The sequence below is a fragment of the Rattus norvegicus genome, chromosome 9, assembly GCF_036323735.1.
Source record: "Rattus norvegicus strain BN/NHsdMcwi chromosome 9, GRCr8, whole genome shotgun sequence".
In the NCBI taxonomy this organism is placed as follows: Eukaryota; Metazoa; Chordata; class Mammalia; order Rodentia; family Muridae; genus Rattus; species Rattus norvegicus.
Window position 1 is genome coordinate 95,211,811 of NC_086027.1, and position 14,883 is coordinate 95,226,693.

General features: G+C 52.8%; 2 protein-coding genes across 2 annotated transcripts; both read right to left on the reverse strand.

Moving 5' to 3' along the window:
- Positions 1 to 1,952: 1,952 nt before the first annotated feature.
- On the reverse strand, positions 1,953 to 4,699 carry Alpp (alkaline phosphatase, placental). The gene is made up of 11 exons (XM_002730058.5): positions 4,636 to 4,699; positions 4,436 to 4,552; positions 4,214 to 4,329; positions 3,916 to 4,090; positions 3,666 to 3,838; positions 3,343 to 3,477; positions 3,158 to 3,230; positions 2,888 to 3,022; positions 2,558 to 2,749; positions 2,330 to 2,446; positions 1,953 to 2,245 (listed from the first exon to the last, which is right to left on the reverse strand). The coding sequence occupies exons 1-11, from the start codon at positions 4,697 to 4,699 to the stop codon at positions 1,953 to 1,955; spliced, it is 1,590 nt and encodes a 529-aa protein (XP_002730104.3).
- A 4,804-nt stretch (positions 4,700 to 9,503) lies between these two features.
- Alpi (alkaline phosphatase, intestinal) lies at positions 9,504 to 12,970 on the reverse strand. Its single transcript, NM_022665.3, has 11 exons — positions 12,856 to 12,970; positions 12,654 to 12,770; positions 12,433 to 12,548; positions 12,104 to 12,278; positions 11,863 to 12,035; positions 11,489 to 11,623; positions 11,319 to 11,391; positions 11,067 to 11,201; positions 10,790 to 10,981; positions 10,472 to 10,588; positions 9,504 to 10,381 (listed from the first exon to the last, which is right to left on the reverse strand). Exons 1-11 carry the CDS (start codon positions 12,923 to 12,925, stop codon positions 10,062 to 10,064), a joined length of 1,623 nt encoding a protein of 540 aa, NP_073156.3. The 5' UTR covers positions 12,926 to 12,970; the 3' UTR covers positions 9,504 to 10,061.
- Between the last annotated feature and the right edge of the window lie 1,913 nt (positions 12,971 to 14,883).

The window sequence follows — 14,883 nt, forward strand, 5'->3', positions numbered from 1 at the left end:
CAGCAAAACATCACACACCTTTTGTCCAGGCAGCTTCCAGAAAAGCACCACATGGCACTACCGAGTCTCCAAAGAAAACCAGAAATTCCCACTTCATGAGGGTGCTTATTCTGCTTAGGTTGGGCACCTTTCCCCATGTCCCTTGGTTTTGGAAGACCCTGGAAGGATGTAGGAATTCTTAAGGAAAAAGCAGACAAGAGGACACCGAACTCAAAGACACTTTGGGAGGAAGGGACAGAGACTGCAACAGATTTGAACACAGTCAGCCAGACTGCACTCATCTGCATGTGATGGCCAGCTGTGGACAAGCTCCCATGGGCCTGGGGACACCTTCTAGCTCACATGAGCTTGGCCAACAGAGACTCCTCACTACACTGTCTGCACGAGGATGTCCCCGCCCCACCCCCCACTCGCTGCTGCCCTAGGGCTGGTACCCTACAGGGGACAGTGTGAGAGGAGGGAACAAGAAACTTTGCAGAATTAGTGTTTCAGGTGGGCAGGAATTCCAGAGGCTCCAACCCGAAGTACAGTGCCCTGCAGGGAACTCCCTAATTCCAGTGAGGAAAGTGAGGGCTGAAGTGTGGAAGGACAGACACTCTTCCCCATACTGGATAGACTAGAGTGGGTGGAACTTTAACCACTTCGTGGCTGGAGGGAAAGATTTTATAACTGTGTTCCTGAAGACACTTCCAATGTCTTGGCAAGTCTTCTAAACTTGAATGTTGGGTTGAGCTCTTGTTTTGTGCATGTGTGTGTGCGTGCACTTGTGTGTTTCTCTGTAGCTCTGGCTGCCCTAGAACTGGCTCTATAGACCAGGCTAACCTCCCCCTCCACTGTTTCTCTACTGAAGCAGAAATTGGGCAAGAAAAGCAAAGACAAAAGAACCAGGCTATCAATGAAGACCTACTATGCATCAGACTGAGTGCCCAGTGCTTTCCTGCTTTTAACTATAAGTCTCAAACATGCAGCCTGGCGTGTGTGCAGAATGAGGAGGAAGGGGTCTAGCTACCTGGTTATGTGACCATGGTTTCCAAAGGTGGTAGCTGCTTGGAACCTCTCCCTTCCCCCACAAATAACAGAGGCCAAGCATCAGGCCTTTGTTGTAGCCCATGAAGACCTCCTGAACTGGCTCTGCCCTGGCTCTCCCAACCAGGCAAGACACCTGGGGAATTGATTGGCATAATGGAGACTCTGCATTCTATGGCCGTGGACTACCATGTGTTCCAGAAGGTCAAATACTTGAGTGTGGCATCTGGGGAGCCCAAAGGACCTTACTGTCTCCACTCTGGGACACAAAATGTTCCCACTGGTGTTGGCTACCTGAGTCTACCCCTGGCCTGAATGCAAGGTTTCTTATTCCTACTTCCTACTGACCAACCTGTCATCGACCGGTGCCAGGACTTCATGTTCACGGGATGGCTGCAGTGACATTCCATCGCTGACACATCTCACCTCATGATTTTGAGAGGCTGGCCCTCTACTGCCATACAACTGTGTTAGTGTACCCACCTACAGATCCACCCAAGGACCACTCTTCTAGCTGCTGTAGACAAACAGGTACTGTGTAACAATCAGCTTTATTGTCCCCAGAAGAAAGGAGGGTCCAGGAAGGTAAGAAGTGCTTGACATTTTATGGTAGCCAGACACAGCAGGAGGCACCTAGAATTCCAGATTTGGGGAAGCTGAGATTAAGATGGTGGACTAAGCAAGACCCTGTCTCAAAAAAACTACAGGGGAAAAAGTGCCAGGAAGCCCTGTGGATGGAGGAAGCCTCATACTAAGATACAGTTGCAGGACCGACAAACCAAGTTAGCTCTGAGATTACAAATGGGGTTCCAGAAAAAAAAAAAAAAAGAGGGCCAGTTGGAGCCCAGAAAACAGTACTGGCAGAAGGTGCTGAGCAAGCCAGCTATGGGACAGTGTAGTAGATAGAGTCCAGTGAGCTCAGGTAGTCAGGGTTCAGCTGACACCATCAGCATCAACATTGTCCCTGCCAACAGGCACAGCAAGGTGGAGATGTAGCCTGGACTCACTGCACTGCTCCGACCAGCAGGGGGCGCAAGGCCGCAGTCGGTGTAGGGCTCCAGGCAGCCTGCGAAGGCCATGACGTGAGCGATGTAGTTCTGTTCCTGCACTCCGTGCACCAGGTGCGCCTGAGGGCCACGCGCAAATATGGCCACGTCCTCCCCACTGTGGGTCTCTGACGACAGGGGTACAGCCGCCTGCTGCTGGTACGTGGGGTTGCCTGTCAAGAACGGGTGTTCAGAGTAGATCCTCCACCTCAGTGAGCACGTTCAGCCCCATGTTGATAACCCCACACTGAACTTACTGCTCTCTTCCTCGGTGACATCAGCCCGGATGCCATTATTGAGCTTGTAGCCAGGACCATTGCCGTATAGAATCGAGGTAAAGGATTTGCCATCCCCAGCCTTGAAGGGAGCCAGCCCTGTAGGGAGAGGGGTTGACCTGTTTTTCAAACTGAGCTGCCTCTGAAGCACCTTTTGTCACCAGATCCCTGCGAGGCAACAATATCTGACACTGCCTGCCCCATGCCTACCAAAAATGGAGGCCTCTCTCTGTGTGTAACCACCAAAAGAGAAAACATGAGAGTGGTCGGCGGTGACAATGATCATCGTGTCCTTCTCACTGGTGAGCTTATCTGCCTTGTCAACAGCTGAGTCGAACATGACAGCCTCAGTCAGTGCACGATAGGCTATAGCTTCATGGTGACCATGGTCGATGCGGCCCCCTGCAGGAAACCAGAGATGGGGAGATGTTTGAGCCTGTGCTAGACCCCTGTCTCCTCCTCTTCCTCCTCCTGCCCTTCCTCCCCTCCTCCTCCTAGGCCTCCTCCTCCCTCTCATCCCTGCCAGGCAAGACCACTCACCTTCCACAAAGAGATAGAAGCCTTTGGGGTTCCTGCTGAGCATGTGCACGGCCACCTCTGTCATCTCGGCCAGGGAGGGATCCTGAGTAGGGTCTCGGTCGATGTTGTATTTCATGTCATTAGGTTCAAAGAGGCCTGAAGAATAAGAAAATCTATGGTGACTACTAGACCGCACACTAGGGACACACACACATACACACACACACACACACACACAAAAGACACACACACACAAGACACACACACAGGACAAGAAATGCAAGTTATTACCCATGAGGTGTGTCACAGATCTGTTCAGGGAGGCCTGGATGAGCTCTGTGCGGTTCCAAACATACTGGGCACCCTGCGGGGACACAGCCAGTCTACTAAGCACATACCTTGAAACGCACAGCCCTCACTAATTCTTGCTCTGCCCTTTGCCGTGGCCCCACCCCCACCCCACACCCGCCCCACACCTGGTGTTTTGCCAGCCACTCCTGAACTAGATTGCGTCCATCCAGCCTGGTTCCAGCTTGCTGAGGGTCAGTCGGATATTCCTGGTCTGGTGTTCCCTTAGGAAACATGAACTTGCGGCCACCACCGAGGATCACCTATAACCAGAGGGACCCGACTGATGCTCTGTTCCCTCCTGGCAACATCTGGTCCCAGCAGGTATGAGGGAAGGGACTCCTGGGCTGCCCATGCCCAACCCACCACTCAGATACCCAGGAGGACTCAGAGCTCAGACTGTAGGTCTGAGTGAATTTTCTCCAGCCCTCCTCCCTTGCTTAGAACTCACATCAATGTCGGTGTTGGAGATGAGCTGCATGGCGATGTCCTTGCAGCCCTCCTGTAGTGCAGCAGTGGACATGTGTGCATCGGAGTACCAGTTACGGTTCACAGTGTGTGCGTAGGTGCCGGCTGGAGAGGCATGCTGCACCGATGTGGTGGTCACCACTCCCACAGACTTCCCTGTAGAAAGTCACGTGAGCCACCCAGAACCCCCCGCCCCAGGTCTGTCCAGGTCTTTCCACCCTGTCCCAACCTACCTGCTTTCTTAGCACGGTGCATTACCGAGACGACCTCATTACCCCACGTTGTGTTGCACTGATTAAAGCGTGCAGCTGCACTCAAGCCAATGACCTTCATATTGGTTTTGACCCCGCAGAGAAAGGCCGTGCCTGTGCCTGCGCTGTCCGGGACCTGCTTGTCTGTGTTGTATGTCTGGGGAGAGACACTCAGCTCAACTCTACTGCTGAACATTAATCCTCGTCTCTTCCTGCAATTCTGGATTCTCCCCAACCACCTTCCTATTATCCCAGCTCTTGCCACCCCGTGGAGACTCACTTTGGACAGAGCCATGTGTGGGAAGCGGTCCATGGCTAGTGGCGTCTCAGGTCCCAGATGGCCTTGCTGCTGTCCCTTTAGTATCCGGGTAGCCGTTACTGTGGACACCCCCATCCCTGAAGGAACAGAATGTGGCCAGGACTAATCCCCTAAGGCCCACCAGGGGCCTCGGGTGCCTGGGGTGTGTGAGGCTCCCAGGGTTGCCAGGCCTCACTCACTCACCGTCCCCCATGAGGATGATGAGGTTGTTGGCTGACGTCTGAATGGGCTGCAGCTTCTTGGCAGCCTCCAGGGCCTCGGCTGCCTTTCGGTTCCAGAATGCTGGGTTCTCCTCCTCCACTGGTGAAGAAAAGAACAGAGGCAGGGTCAGACTGAAGATCCATGAGTGCAAAAACGAGAGACACCTGAAGGAGTCTCATTACCTGGGACGAGGCTCAGGGACATCTGTAGGCTGAGGCCCAGCAGCAGCAAGCAGGCTCCCCACATTGCCATGGTGGAGTACTGGTCTGTGAGGATGGCGGATGGGGACTCTGCAACACCACAACACTAGCTGAGGCCCTCACTAGCTCCTCTTAAATACGGGAAGACAGTTCCTGCCTCTCCCTGATCCTTAGGCACTACCTTGGCCCCACCCTATCCTGTGAACTGCAGCTTGTCTGGCTGTAAGAAGTTGGCAGGGTATGGAAGCCTAGGCCGACGACGTCCTGAATCTGCGGCTGTGGGTGGGTCCCAGACATCTCCCCACGTTAGGTGGGAGGCTGGAGACAGCTACTGTCTGAGGGAAGAGACAAAATCTTATGCTGCAGTGGTCTCCGGCCCTCCCATGAGCATCTGTCTCTCTTTTGTTCCAGTGAGTCTTGCCCCCAATTGCCTGTCCCCTGACTCAGGGCAGGTATGGTATCCAAGAGCATTGGCCAGGAGGAATGCTGAATTGGAAAGATGGGGCTGATGGGTCCTGGAGAACTTCATTTGTACCACAGCTACTTTTGAGTGTGCTTGAATGCAAATTGGTCTGAAGGCTGTGCAAGATGCTGAGCCAAGCCAGGAAAGGCCTGGGTCTTCCTCAGGAGCAGGTGGGCTTTACCCTTGTTTGATGTTGACTCATATTCTCGTGGGCAGGTAGAGGGATCCCAGCATGAGTGCTCTGCACAGACCCTGAGCACTGTAGGTGTTGCCTAGGATACGAAACTGTAAGCTTCCTGTAGTCTGGGGGTAGGCTAGGCTCACAGTCGCGAAGAGGTGCGGGCTCAGACTATGTGCCCATTGACGGCTAAGTGGATCAGAGAAATGTGATCCAGATAGGTGTGGTGGTTCAAGGTCATAAGCCAAGTCTTCTGAGTCATGGCAGGGAGATTTAAGGCTAGCCTGTGCTACAAAGAAAATATATTGACTCAACAGCAAGCACATAGCTGGGCAAGCTTTAATCATAGTACTTAAGGGGCAGAGGCAGGCAGATCTCTATGAGTTCAAGGCCAGCCTAGTCTACACAGTGAGCTCAGGACGTCCAAAGTTACACAGAAAAACCCTGTCTTAAACTCCACCCCTCCAAACAAACAAAAACAGTAACAATAAAAACAAAACGACAAAAAACCTAAGTCCATTAAGCCAGACTTTAAGCACATTCCTTTAATTCCATCAGTTAAGAGGCAGGGGCGGGTGTGTGTATGTGAGTTCAAGGCCAGCCTGGTCTATAAAGTGATTCCCAGGGCAGGTGGGGCAACAGAGAGACTTTATCTCAAATAAATAAATAAAAAAGGTAAGTGAGCTTGGGATATGCCACAAATGAATTACATATCTGATAAACCCATAAACCAGAAAGTGTGTGTGTGTGTGTGTGTGTGTAATCCCAGCACTTGATATGAATACATATCTTGCGTGATCACACACACCTTTAATCCCAGCACTCAAGAGACAGAGGCAAATGGATCTCTGTGAGTTTGAGGCCAGAGTGGCCTACAAATGGAATTCCAGCTCAGCCAAGGCTACCCAGAGAAACCCTGCCTCAAAAAACCAAGAGGGGAGGCAGGAGAAATAGTAGTTCAAGGTCTTTTTTTTTTTTTTTTTTTTTTTTTTGTAGAGAAGCGTAAGACCATGTCTCAAAAAACAAAACAGAAAATGAAAAAGAGGTATCCCATACTGGCAGCCAGCTTCTGAAATCCTAGCTGTGGGGAGGGGAAGGGAAGCAGAGAGGCATGTTTGGAGGACAGCCTGGGCTATGAAAAAGCTTGCTTCAAGAACCCAAACTGGGGCTGGGCAGGGTGGTGTACACCTTTAATCCCAGCACTCTAAAGTCGGCATCTCAATCCCACACTGGGGAGTTAGAGGCGGAAACAAGCCTGGTCTCCACAGTAAGATACTATTTCAAAACAGACAGACAGACAAACAAGCAAACATAAACCTCTCCTCACTTAAGCTCTACTCACCAAGGCCCTCCCACAGCCGCCTCCTTCTGTCCTCAGTCTCACCTGGCCACAAGGCTGCTCCCCAAATCCAGGGCATTTTCACTTGCTGCCCTGAGCACCTGCCTGCCCCACTAAGCCCCTACTATGCTTGCTGTGGCCTGGAGAAGCTGCCTCTACATTTATTATGGTCCTGCGGAGAGCCAGCATGATGCCCTGCGCCCGTGGGCCCCGGCACTCAAGGCTGAGGTGGAATGGTCACTGTGTTCATAAGCTTGAGACTAGCCTAGGCAACATAGTGAGTTCCAGGCTATCCTGGGCTATGTATCTCTCGAGACACTGCTTCATTAGTAATAATAATAAAGAGTACTGTTCTGGAAGACTGCTCCCCAGGGATGTAGATTACGGAAATGAGACATAAGGGAGAGCCAAATTGACCCTGGGCCATCTTAGGCCCTTGAAAGGCACTGCCTTGTTGTCGAGACAAGGTCTCACTATCTAGCCCTGGCTGGCCTAAAACTGGCTATGGAGACCAGGCTGGCCTTGAACTCACAGAGAATTCAGCTGCCTCTTCCACCCCATTATGCACAGGAGTATTGAGCAACTGTGGGGGAGGGCAGTGCTTCCTCCAAGAAGGCACCTCGGGGACTCTCACCTTTCTCTCAAGGGAGCTTCCCCAGGAACAGTGAGATCGTCCTGCCTCCAGGCGATGAAAGATTGTTTCCTTTTTTGCGTCTTTTCCTAGGTGTCACATTCGGCAGACTTAATGTGATCAAGTTCCAAGCCCACGGAACCAACAGGGCTTTGGTTGGCTGGTATGAAGGAACAAAGTACCTGGGCACTGGGGTGGGTTGTGTCTAGAAGTCACCTCAGACCCCACCCTCTTGTCACTTGTGGTAGGGCATCTCTTCTCTCAGGTCATGTCTGCGTATACATTTAAGGAACCAGGGGGAAAGGCTCAGCCATTCTCATGGTCCTCCTACCTTCCTGACTGAAGGGCCACCAAGGAAGTCTGTCACACATGACTAGTGCTGCTCCACTGAGCGGTTAGGGACAATATGTTCTGCCTGTGGGTGGACCAAAAGGAGTGCTCACCACAGAGCAGTGGGTCTCAGGCTTAGTTAGGAGTTACCTGAAGATTCTTTGTGTCATAGCAAGAGTGAAGCCCACAGAAGATGAAGGGGCCCCGGAGCATAGATACCTTAATTACTACTGTGAACACGTGGGCCAATGGCACTGACTGCCCTCAGCCAGCTGCGGAATGAGGCTCAGGACATGAACAGCGTGGCCATATTCTTTTTCACTGGCTGGGACCACATAAACACTTGCTGTTGTATGCTAGTGCCACTGTTGTTCGTGAGAACTCCCCAAGAGAATCTAAGAGGGGGCTGGTACTGGGAGGGAAGCTAGGAGGAGCTGGGCTCAGGTAGAGCACCAGAGGAGATAAATAATTTCTCTGGAGTAATCACAGGGTTTAGTCAAGCCTTGGAAGCCATAATACCTACCACGTAAGCAAGGAGGTCAGAGGGAGAGACCAGGGTTTCTATGGAGATGGTGTTATGGGGGCAGAGGATTCCATGTTCCCTTAAACCCAAGGACAGAAGAGCCTCTGTCTAGGACCCTGGTGTTACACAGGGTGTCCTAGGAGCATCTGCTTAGCCCATTATGGGCAGAAGTTGGGAAGCAGAAGCCCCAGGGAGGTGAGCAGTAGGATCTGGGGGCTGCCAGGGCTGAGACAGGACAGGACATAGAGATTGGGTCAACCTGCTCTCTGTGTCCCAGATCTCTATGTCAAAGTCTAACCATCCCTCAGCAAGGCGTCATCTCCATGTACAACACAGAAACTCTGAGGCCACTGCAGATCGGTTCTCATATGAAGGACACCCATTCCTGATGGACAGGCAACCGGAGGAAGGTCCTGGAACTCTGGGTCACCTTCTCAGGTATGTTCAAAGTTCTCCAGATGCTCTCCATCCTTCCTTTCCTGCCCTCAGCCCTCAGTGGAAGTGGCTGCGGGACCAGATCTTCCAAGAGCATTTCTCTGAGGATGAGGAGGTGTTGCTAGCTATGAAGTATCCCGCCCATCCTCCACACCCCTGGGTGAGGCTGAGGATCTCCAATACCTGCACTCCCAGCTCCTTGCCTCAGGGCCCCTCCACAACATCCTAGAGCTGTCTACATAGTGACCTGTGAATTCCCAGTCCCTGCTAAAGCCATGTCTCAGGAGACAGGTGGGAGCACTGCAGTTGGGAAACCAGATGCCCCTGGCCACACTGGTCACATGCTCACTGCTGCCTCGTGAGAAGCTGGGAAGCTTGGGGGTCCTCCTGAGTTGCCCCTGCTTTCTGGGATGGGGAGTCTGGGTGTTTTCCAAGGCAGGTGTGACCACAGCTATATGCCCTGACCACCTCGGGGAGAGCTGACTGGTCTCTGCCCATCTTGAGAAGGAGAACAATGAAGAATCCTAGGAACTGGAAGCAAGTCTGCCTGGGCCAGGCCAACTGCCACTGTCACAGATTGGCCTCCACCTATGTTGTTCTCTGTGGTTTCCAAGTCCAGGCTCAGCTTGGGTCTTTGTCTTCCCTGCAGCCTCAGGTCTCTTTGCTGCACCCTCCTTGCCCTCCCTCTCCAGTCAGCTCAGTGGTAGGGCCTTAGGCCAGGGCTGGGCTGTGTAGCCGAGCTGTTTGGCCCTCTGGAGACCTGCAGCTTTTGATCAGAAGGCAGAGCCTGGAGGTTGTGTGTGACTCACTCTGCTTTGTCTATTTTCATTCAGCCGTCCACTCCTCAGGTGGCCTCTCTCTAACTTCCTAATCTCCACTACCCACCTCTCCACCTGTCCTCCGTACCCCAGAAGTCCAGGGATTTTCTTACTAAAAAGTACTGGAGGCATTACCTTATATAAGCATTTAATTTTGTTGTCATTGTGTCTCTTCAAGGACTGGGGACAAGAGTCGGTAATATTCTTTGTCCGGTTTCTATATGCAGCCTGAGATGGACCAGGGGTGGGGGCCCAAGGCTGCTCTGCGCTGCTTGCTTGAGAACCCACAGTCTCCTGGACTTTTGAGATTTCCTTTCATAGGAACAAGCTAAGGCCTGAAAATGTGAGTTACTTGGTCCCTGTGAAGGGTGATGGATTGAAGGGGAGTCTGGGACAGCCACAAACTGTAGCTTTCTGGATACCGTTCGGTACCTCCCACTGCAGTTGAGAAGCGGAAGCCCAGAGTTATAAAGCAAATCTCAGAGTATATTCCCAGAGGTGGCCCTTAGAACTGTGGGCCGGGACAATGTTTCAGCATCTGGATAAGAGAACAACCAAGTTGGGGTGCAAAGGCCAGCGTTGAGACCCTTGGGTAGAGAATGATGAACTCAGGACTGACAAGGCACAGGAATCTATGGGGGGTCGTGGGGAGCAACCAGCAGAGGGAGGAGCCTAGTGGGGGACCTGACCATCAGGACACCACCAAGGCTGTCCCGACTAGCAGCAGCATGCTGACCAGCAGCTGCAGGGACAGAAGGACATTGTTCATAGTGATGGCACTGTTCTGGACCGGGGTGGTTGGTCTGTTCTCGTCTGCAGGGGGCGCCAGACCGCAGTCGGTGTAGGGCTCCAGGCAGCCTGCGAAGGCCATGACGTGCGCGATGTAGTTCTGTTCCTGCACTCCGTGCACCAGGTGCGCCTGTGGGCCACGCGCGAATATGGCCACGTCCTCCCCACCGTGGGTCTCTGACGACAGGGGTACTGCTGCCTGCTGCTTGTAGTTGACATCACCTAGGGGGACAGGGTGTTTAGGGGAGCAGTGTCCATCTGCCCTGGTCTCCTCTGCGAACACCCCAAGCTAAGCAGTGTTGTGGTACTTACCACTCTCGGCATCAGTGACATTGGGCCGGTTGCCTGAATTAAGCACATAACCTGGGCCGTTGCCATAGAGAATGGAGGTGTAGGATTTGCCATCCTGGGCATTGAGTGGGGCCAGACCTATATGGGAAGAAGAGAGACGTCTTGTCCTCATACTGAATACAGCTTTTGGAGTGGGGGTGAACTCATTTTGCTTGCTCAATGGTTACATTCTCTACAAGGCCATTTTGTGCCGTTTTGACAGGTGAGGACACTGAGGCACTGTGATATCTGTCCCCATAGATCTGAAGCAACATCACCGGACACTGCCCCTTGGCTTACCAAAGATGGAGGTCCCCCTAAGTGTATAGCCACCAAAAGCAAAGACATGGGAGTGGTCCGCAGTGATGAGCGTTAGCGTGTCCTTCTCATTGGTAAGCTGGCTGGCCTTTTCGATGGCGGAGTCGAACATGACAGCCTCAGTCAGTGCCAGGTAAGCCGTGCCCGCATGGTGGCCTTGGTCAATACGACCTCCTGCAGGAAGCAAGTGATGGGGGAAATGCTTGCGTTTGCTCAGGGCCCCTTCCCCTTCTCTTTTCTGCCCGGTACAACCACTCACCTTCTACAAAGAGGTAGAAGCCTTGTGGATTCCTGCTCAGCAGGCGCACGGCCACCTCTGTCATCTCTGCCAGGGAGGGGTCTGCTGAGGCGTTTCGGTTGACATCATATTTCATTTCTGCCGGCTCAAAGAGGCCTGAGGGGCACAGGAATTCACAGTGACAACCAAGTTCAGGGTGGGGGTGCTGCTGGCACACATACAGGCTCCAGCGGAGGCCCTCTGAGAGGTGCTAGGGCAGAACCAGGGTATTACCCATGAGGCGAGTCACTGCTGGGTCCTGAGAGGCCTGCATGAGCTGCTCTCGATTCCAAACATACCGGGTCCCCTGCAGGGACACAGCCAGTCTTAGCACATAGCCAGCCCTGACAGGCACAGTCCTGCCCTACGCCCTGCCTTGGCCCCTTCCTCGGAACCCACATTACCTGGTATTTTGCCAGCCACTCCTCCACCAAGTTCCGACTATCCAGCCTGACTCCAGACTGGTCAGAGTCACCTGGGTATTCAGGGTCTGGTGTCCCCTTGGGAAACATGAACTTTCGGCCTCCACCAAGGATCACCTTTGGTCAGAGCATATCACAAGTGGACTTAGGGTTTTATGAGCTCCCTAACCCCTCCTGAAAGACAGCTCCTGTGTCCCCACCATGTCTCTGGGATAGGATTCTCCTGGCTGTTCCACACCCACCCCTTACATATGTATACTGCAAGGGACTTGGAGTTCAGGCGGTTTACGCCCGGAACTATGGCCACTCCAAGGTGCACCCCTCGTCCAACCCTCTGGCTGGTTCTTGGAGCTCACATCAATGTCCATGTTGGAAATGAGCTGTGTGGCGATGTCCTTGCAGCCCTCCTGCAGGGCGGAGGAAGGCATGTCTGCATCCGAGTACCAGTCTCGGTTAACCGTGTGCGCGTAGGTGCCGGCTGGAGAGGCATGCTGCACTCTGGTCGTGGTCACCACGCCCACAGACTTCCCTGCAGATCATAGAAGATCACCCAGTGATCCAGCCCTGCCGTAACCCTGAGGCCCAACGCCAACTCACCTGCTTTCTTTGCACGGTGCATCACTGAGAAGACCTCGTTGCCAAATGTGCTGTTGCACTGGTTGAATCGAGCAGCCGCGCTCACACCGATGGTCTTGTAGTTGGCTTTGACCCCACAGAGATAGGCGGTGGCTGTGCCTGCACTGTCTGGGACCTGTCTGTCCACGTTGTATGTCTGGGGACAGAGACACTCAGCTGAGTACTACTGGTTGACATTAGTCCCTGCTTCCTGGGTCTACACTGTCCTGGTTGCTAACCTGGGCTCCAGTTCTTCTGGGTTCTTCCCCCTCCAGCCATTTCCCATCCTAGCTGTGTGTTCCAGTACTCACCTTGGACAGAGCCGTGAATGGGAAGTGGTCCATGGCCAGGGGTGTCTCAGGTCCTAGATGACCACCCAGTTGTCCCTTTAGTATCCTGGTGGCTGTCACTGTGGGTACCCCCATCCCTAAAGGAACAGAACCTGGTCAGGCCTGAGCTCCCAGACTTTCCTGAACCTGTCAGTGGCCTTGGGTACTTGGGGTACAAGGGCTTTAGGGTGGCCATGTCTCACCATCTCCCAGGAAGAGGATGAGGTTCTTGGCCGATGTCTGAATGGGCTGCAGCTTTTTGGCAACATCCAGGGCCTCCTTCGCCTTTTGATTCCAGAAGACTGGGTTCTCCTCCTCCACTGGACAAGAAGAGGTATACCCAGGTTAGTCCAGGTGGGGTAGTGGGTTAGTCCATCTGTGGGAGTCAGAAAGGAGCCTTCTTACCTGGGATGACACCAAAGGACAGATGTATCCTGAGACCCAAAAGCAGCAGCAGCACCCAGTCTCCCTGCATGGTTGGGGCTATTGATGGACGCCCAGCTGGGGAACCAAGGTATCGGCTCCTGCTTAGCCTGCCGGGGCTCAAATCAGAGATGGACTTTGTCCCTGGCTGTAAAGTGTCCTTGTCCCTCCTCTAGATGTAATCACCCTGGCCCCACCCCTGCCCTGTGAACTAAAGTCTGGCTCTCAGGGTGTGGCTAGGTCAGGGGTCCTATGTCTACAGGTTGGATGGGAGGCCAGGGGCAACGGATCCTGAAAGAGAACCTCGTCCTGTATGTTGCTGGGACCATCCTCCATTCACGACTGTCTTGTCAGGGATTCCTCACACCTTCTGAGAGCCAGCTGGAGCTAGGTTCAAAGAAAGTGGGGTTCCAAGTACCCAGCCTAAGCCAGGACCTGGCTTTAGTCCCCCAGACCCAGGATACCCAGGGAAGCACAGAGAGTACTCTGAGTTCCCTACCCTACAACTGTCTTCTCACTAGCCTTGCCCGAGGCTGACACACTCAGGATGTGGTCCTGAAGTGACTGCTATAGGGACAATAGTATTGCTGGGACTACCGAGAGGGGAACCTTGAAGACATGGGTCTTCAGTTCTCGGTGGTGTACTCGGCCTGCCCTGTAGACCTCAGGCTGGGTGTCTTTTATATGCATTCAGCCTGTGACTGGAGTGGGGCGGCTGTCTTGGGCCAGATGTGACACTGGCTGGAGTTTTCAGAGCTTGTGTTATATGATTGACTCCTGTTCCCTCAGGCAGGGAGATGGGGCCCAAGCGTAGGTAGGTGAGTGTACTATCTACAGGCACTGGGCACACCCAAGCATCTCTGATAAGAAAGCAGATTCAAATGTGATTCTACAATCCCACCTCTGAGTGATACCCAGCAGAATTGAAGCCGGGGCTCCATGTGTAGCAGCATATGCCTATAATCCCAGCTCTGGTCAGGGGAAGGCGAGGGGATCTGGAAGAAGGGAGGAAAGAAACAATGAAACAAACGTTGTTTGAAAACAAGCCATCTTTAAAAAAAAAAAAAAACTCTTTGTAAATGGATGAAAATTTAGGAGCAGGGTCCGTGGGGCTGGGGAGACATCTCAGAGGTTAAGGACCTTTACTGTTCTTATAGAGAACCTATGTCAGGTGACTCACAGCTTCCTGTAACTCCAGCCCCAACGGGACCTAACGCCTTGGGTCTCCACAGGCACCTGAATTCATTTGCACATGCCACACACAGAAACAGGCACATCCACATAATTAAATTTTAAATTAAATAAATTAAACTAAAATGCTTTTTAAAAAACATGATAAAAATAAAAATCAGGGTCTCAGACAAATAGACCTCCAGCCCAAGACGGACAGCCACACCACTGTCGCAGTAGGCAGGAAAAGGGAGCAAGGGCTATGGTTTGGATCTAGTCGCTATGTGTCCCACGAAGGCACAGGTGTTGCAAACTTAGTCCTCAGAGTGTGGCAGTGCTGGGAGGTGGGGGAATTGCTAACAGGTGAAGAGTCGTGATTGGTGGCTAGTTACTGCGGCTGCTGCTCTCTAGAGAGGTGAACGTAGTTCTCCCGGGACCCAGGAGGATGCTGCTTCTGTGAAGCGTAATGAAAGACTAAGACCGACGCCCCTCCCTTTCTGGGTCCCAGCTTCCGGGCGTAAGCCTCCTCTCACGTGTTATAGAACTGTACCGCCATTTGCCCTGTGACGTCACCAAGGGCCTCTTAGCAGAGCAGAGCAGAGCTGGAGCAGCAGGCTGGGGTAGGACAGCTGTCTTGGGCCAGATGTGGCACTGGCTAGATTTTTTGGAGTGGCCCTCAAGCTTATATAAGACTGACCCCTGTTCCCTCAGGCAGGGAGAAAGGGTGAGTGTACTGTTCACCCGGCCCATGCCAGCGCTCGATCTTGCGAATACTTGAGCTCTTCTCATATGTCACCACTGCAGCTGTTATGTCAAGGGGAAAGACTCTTGTTTTACCAA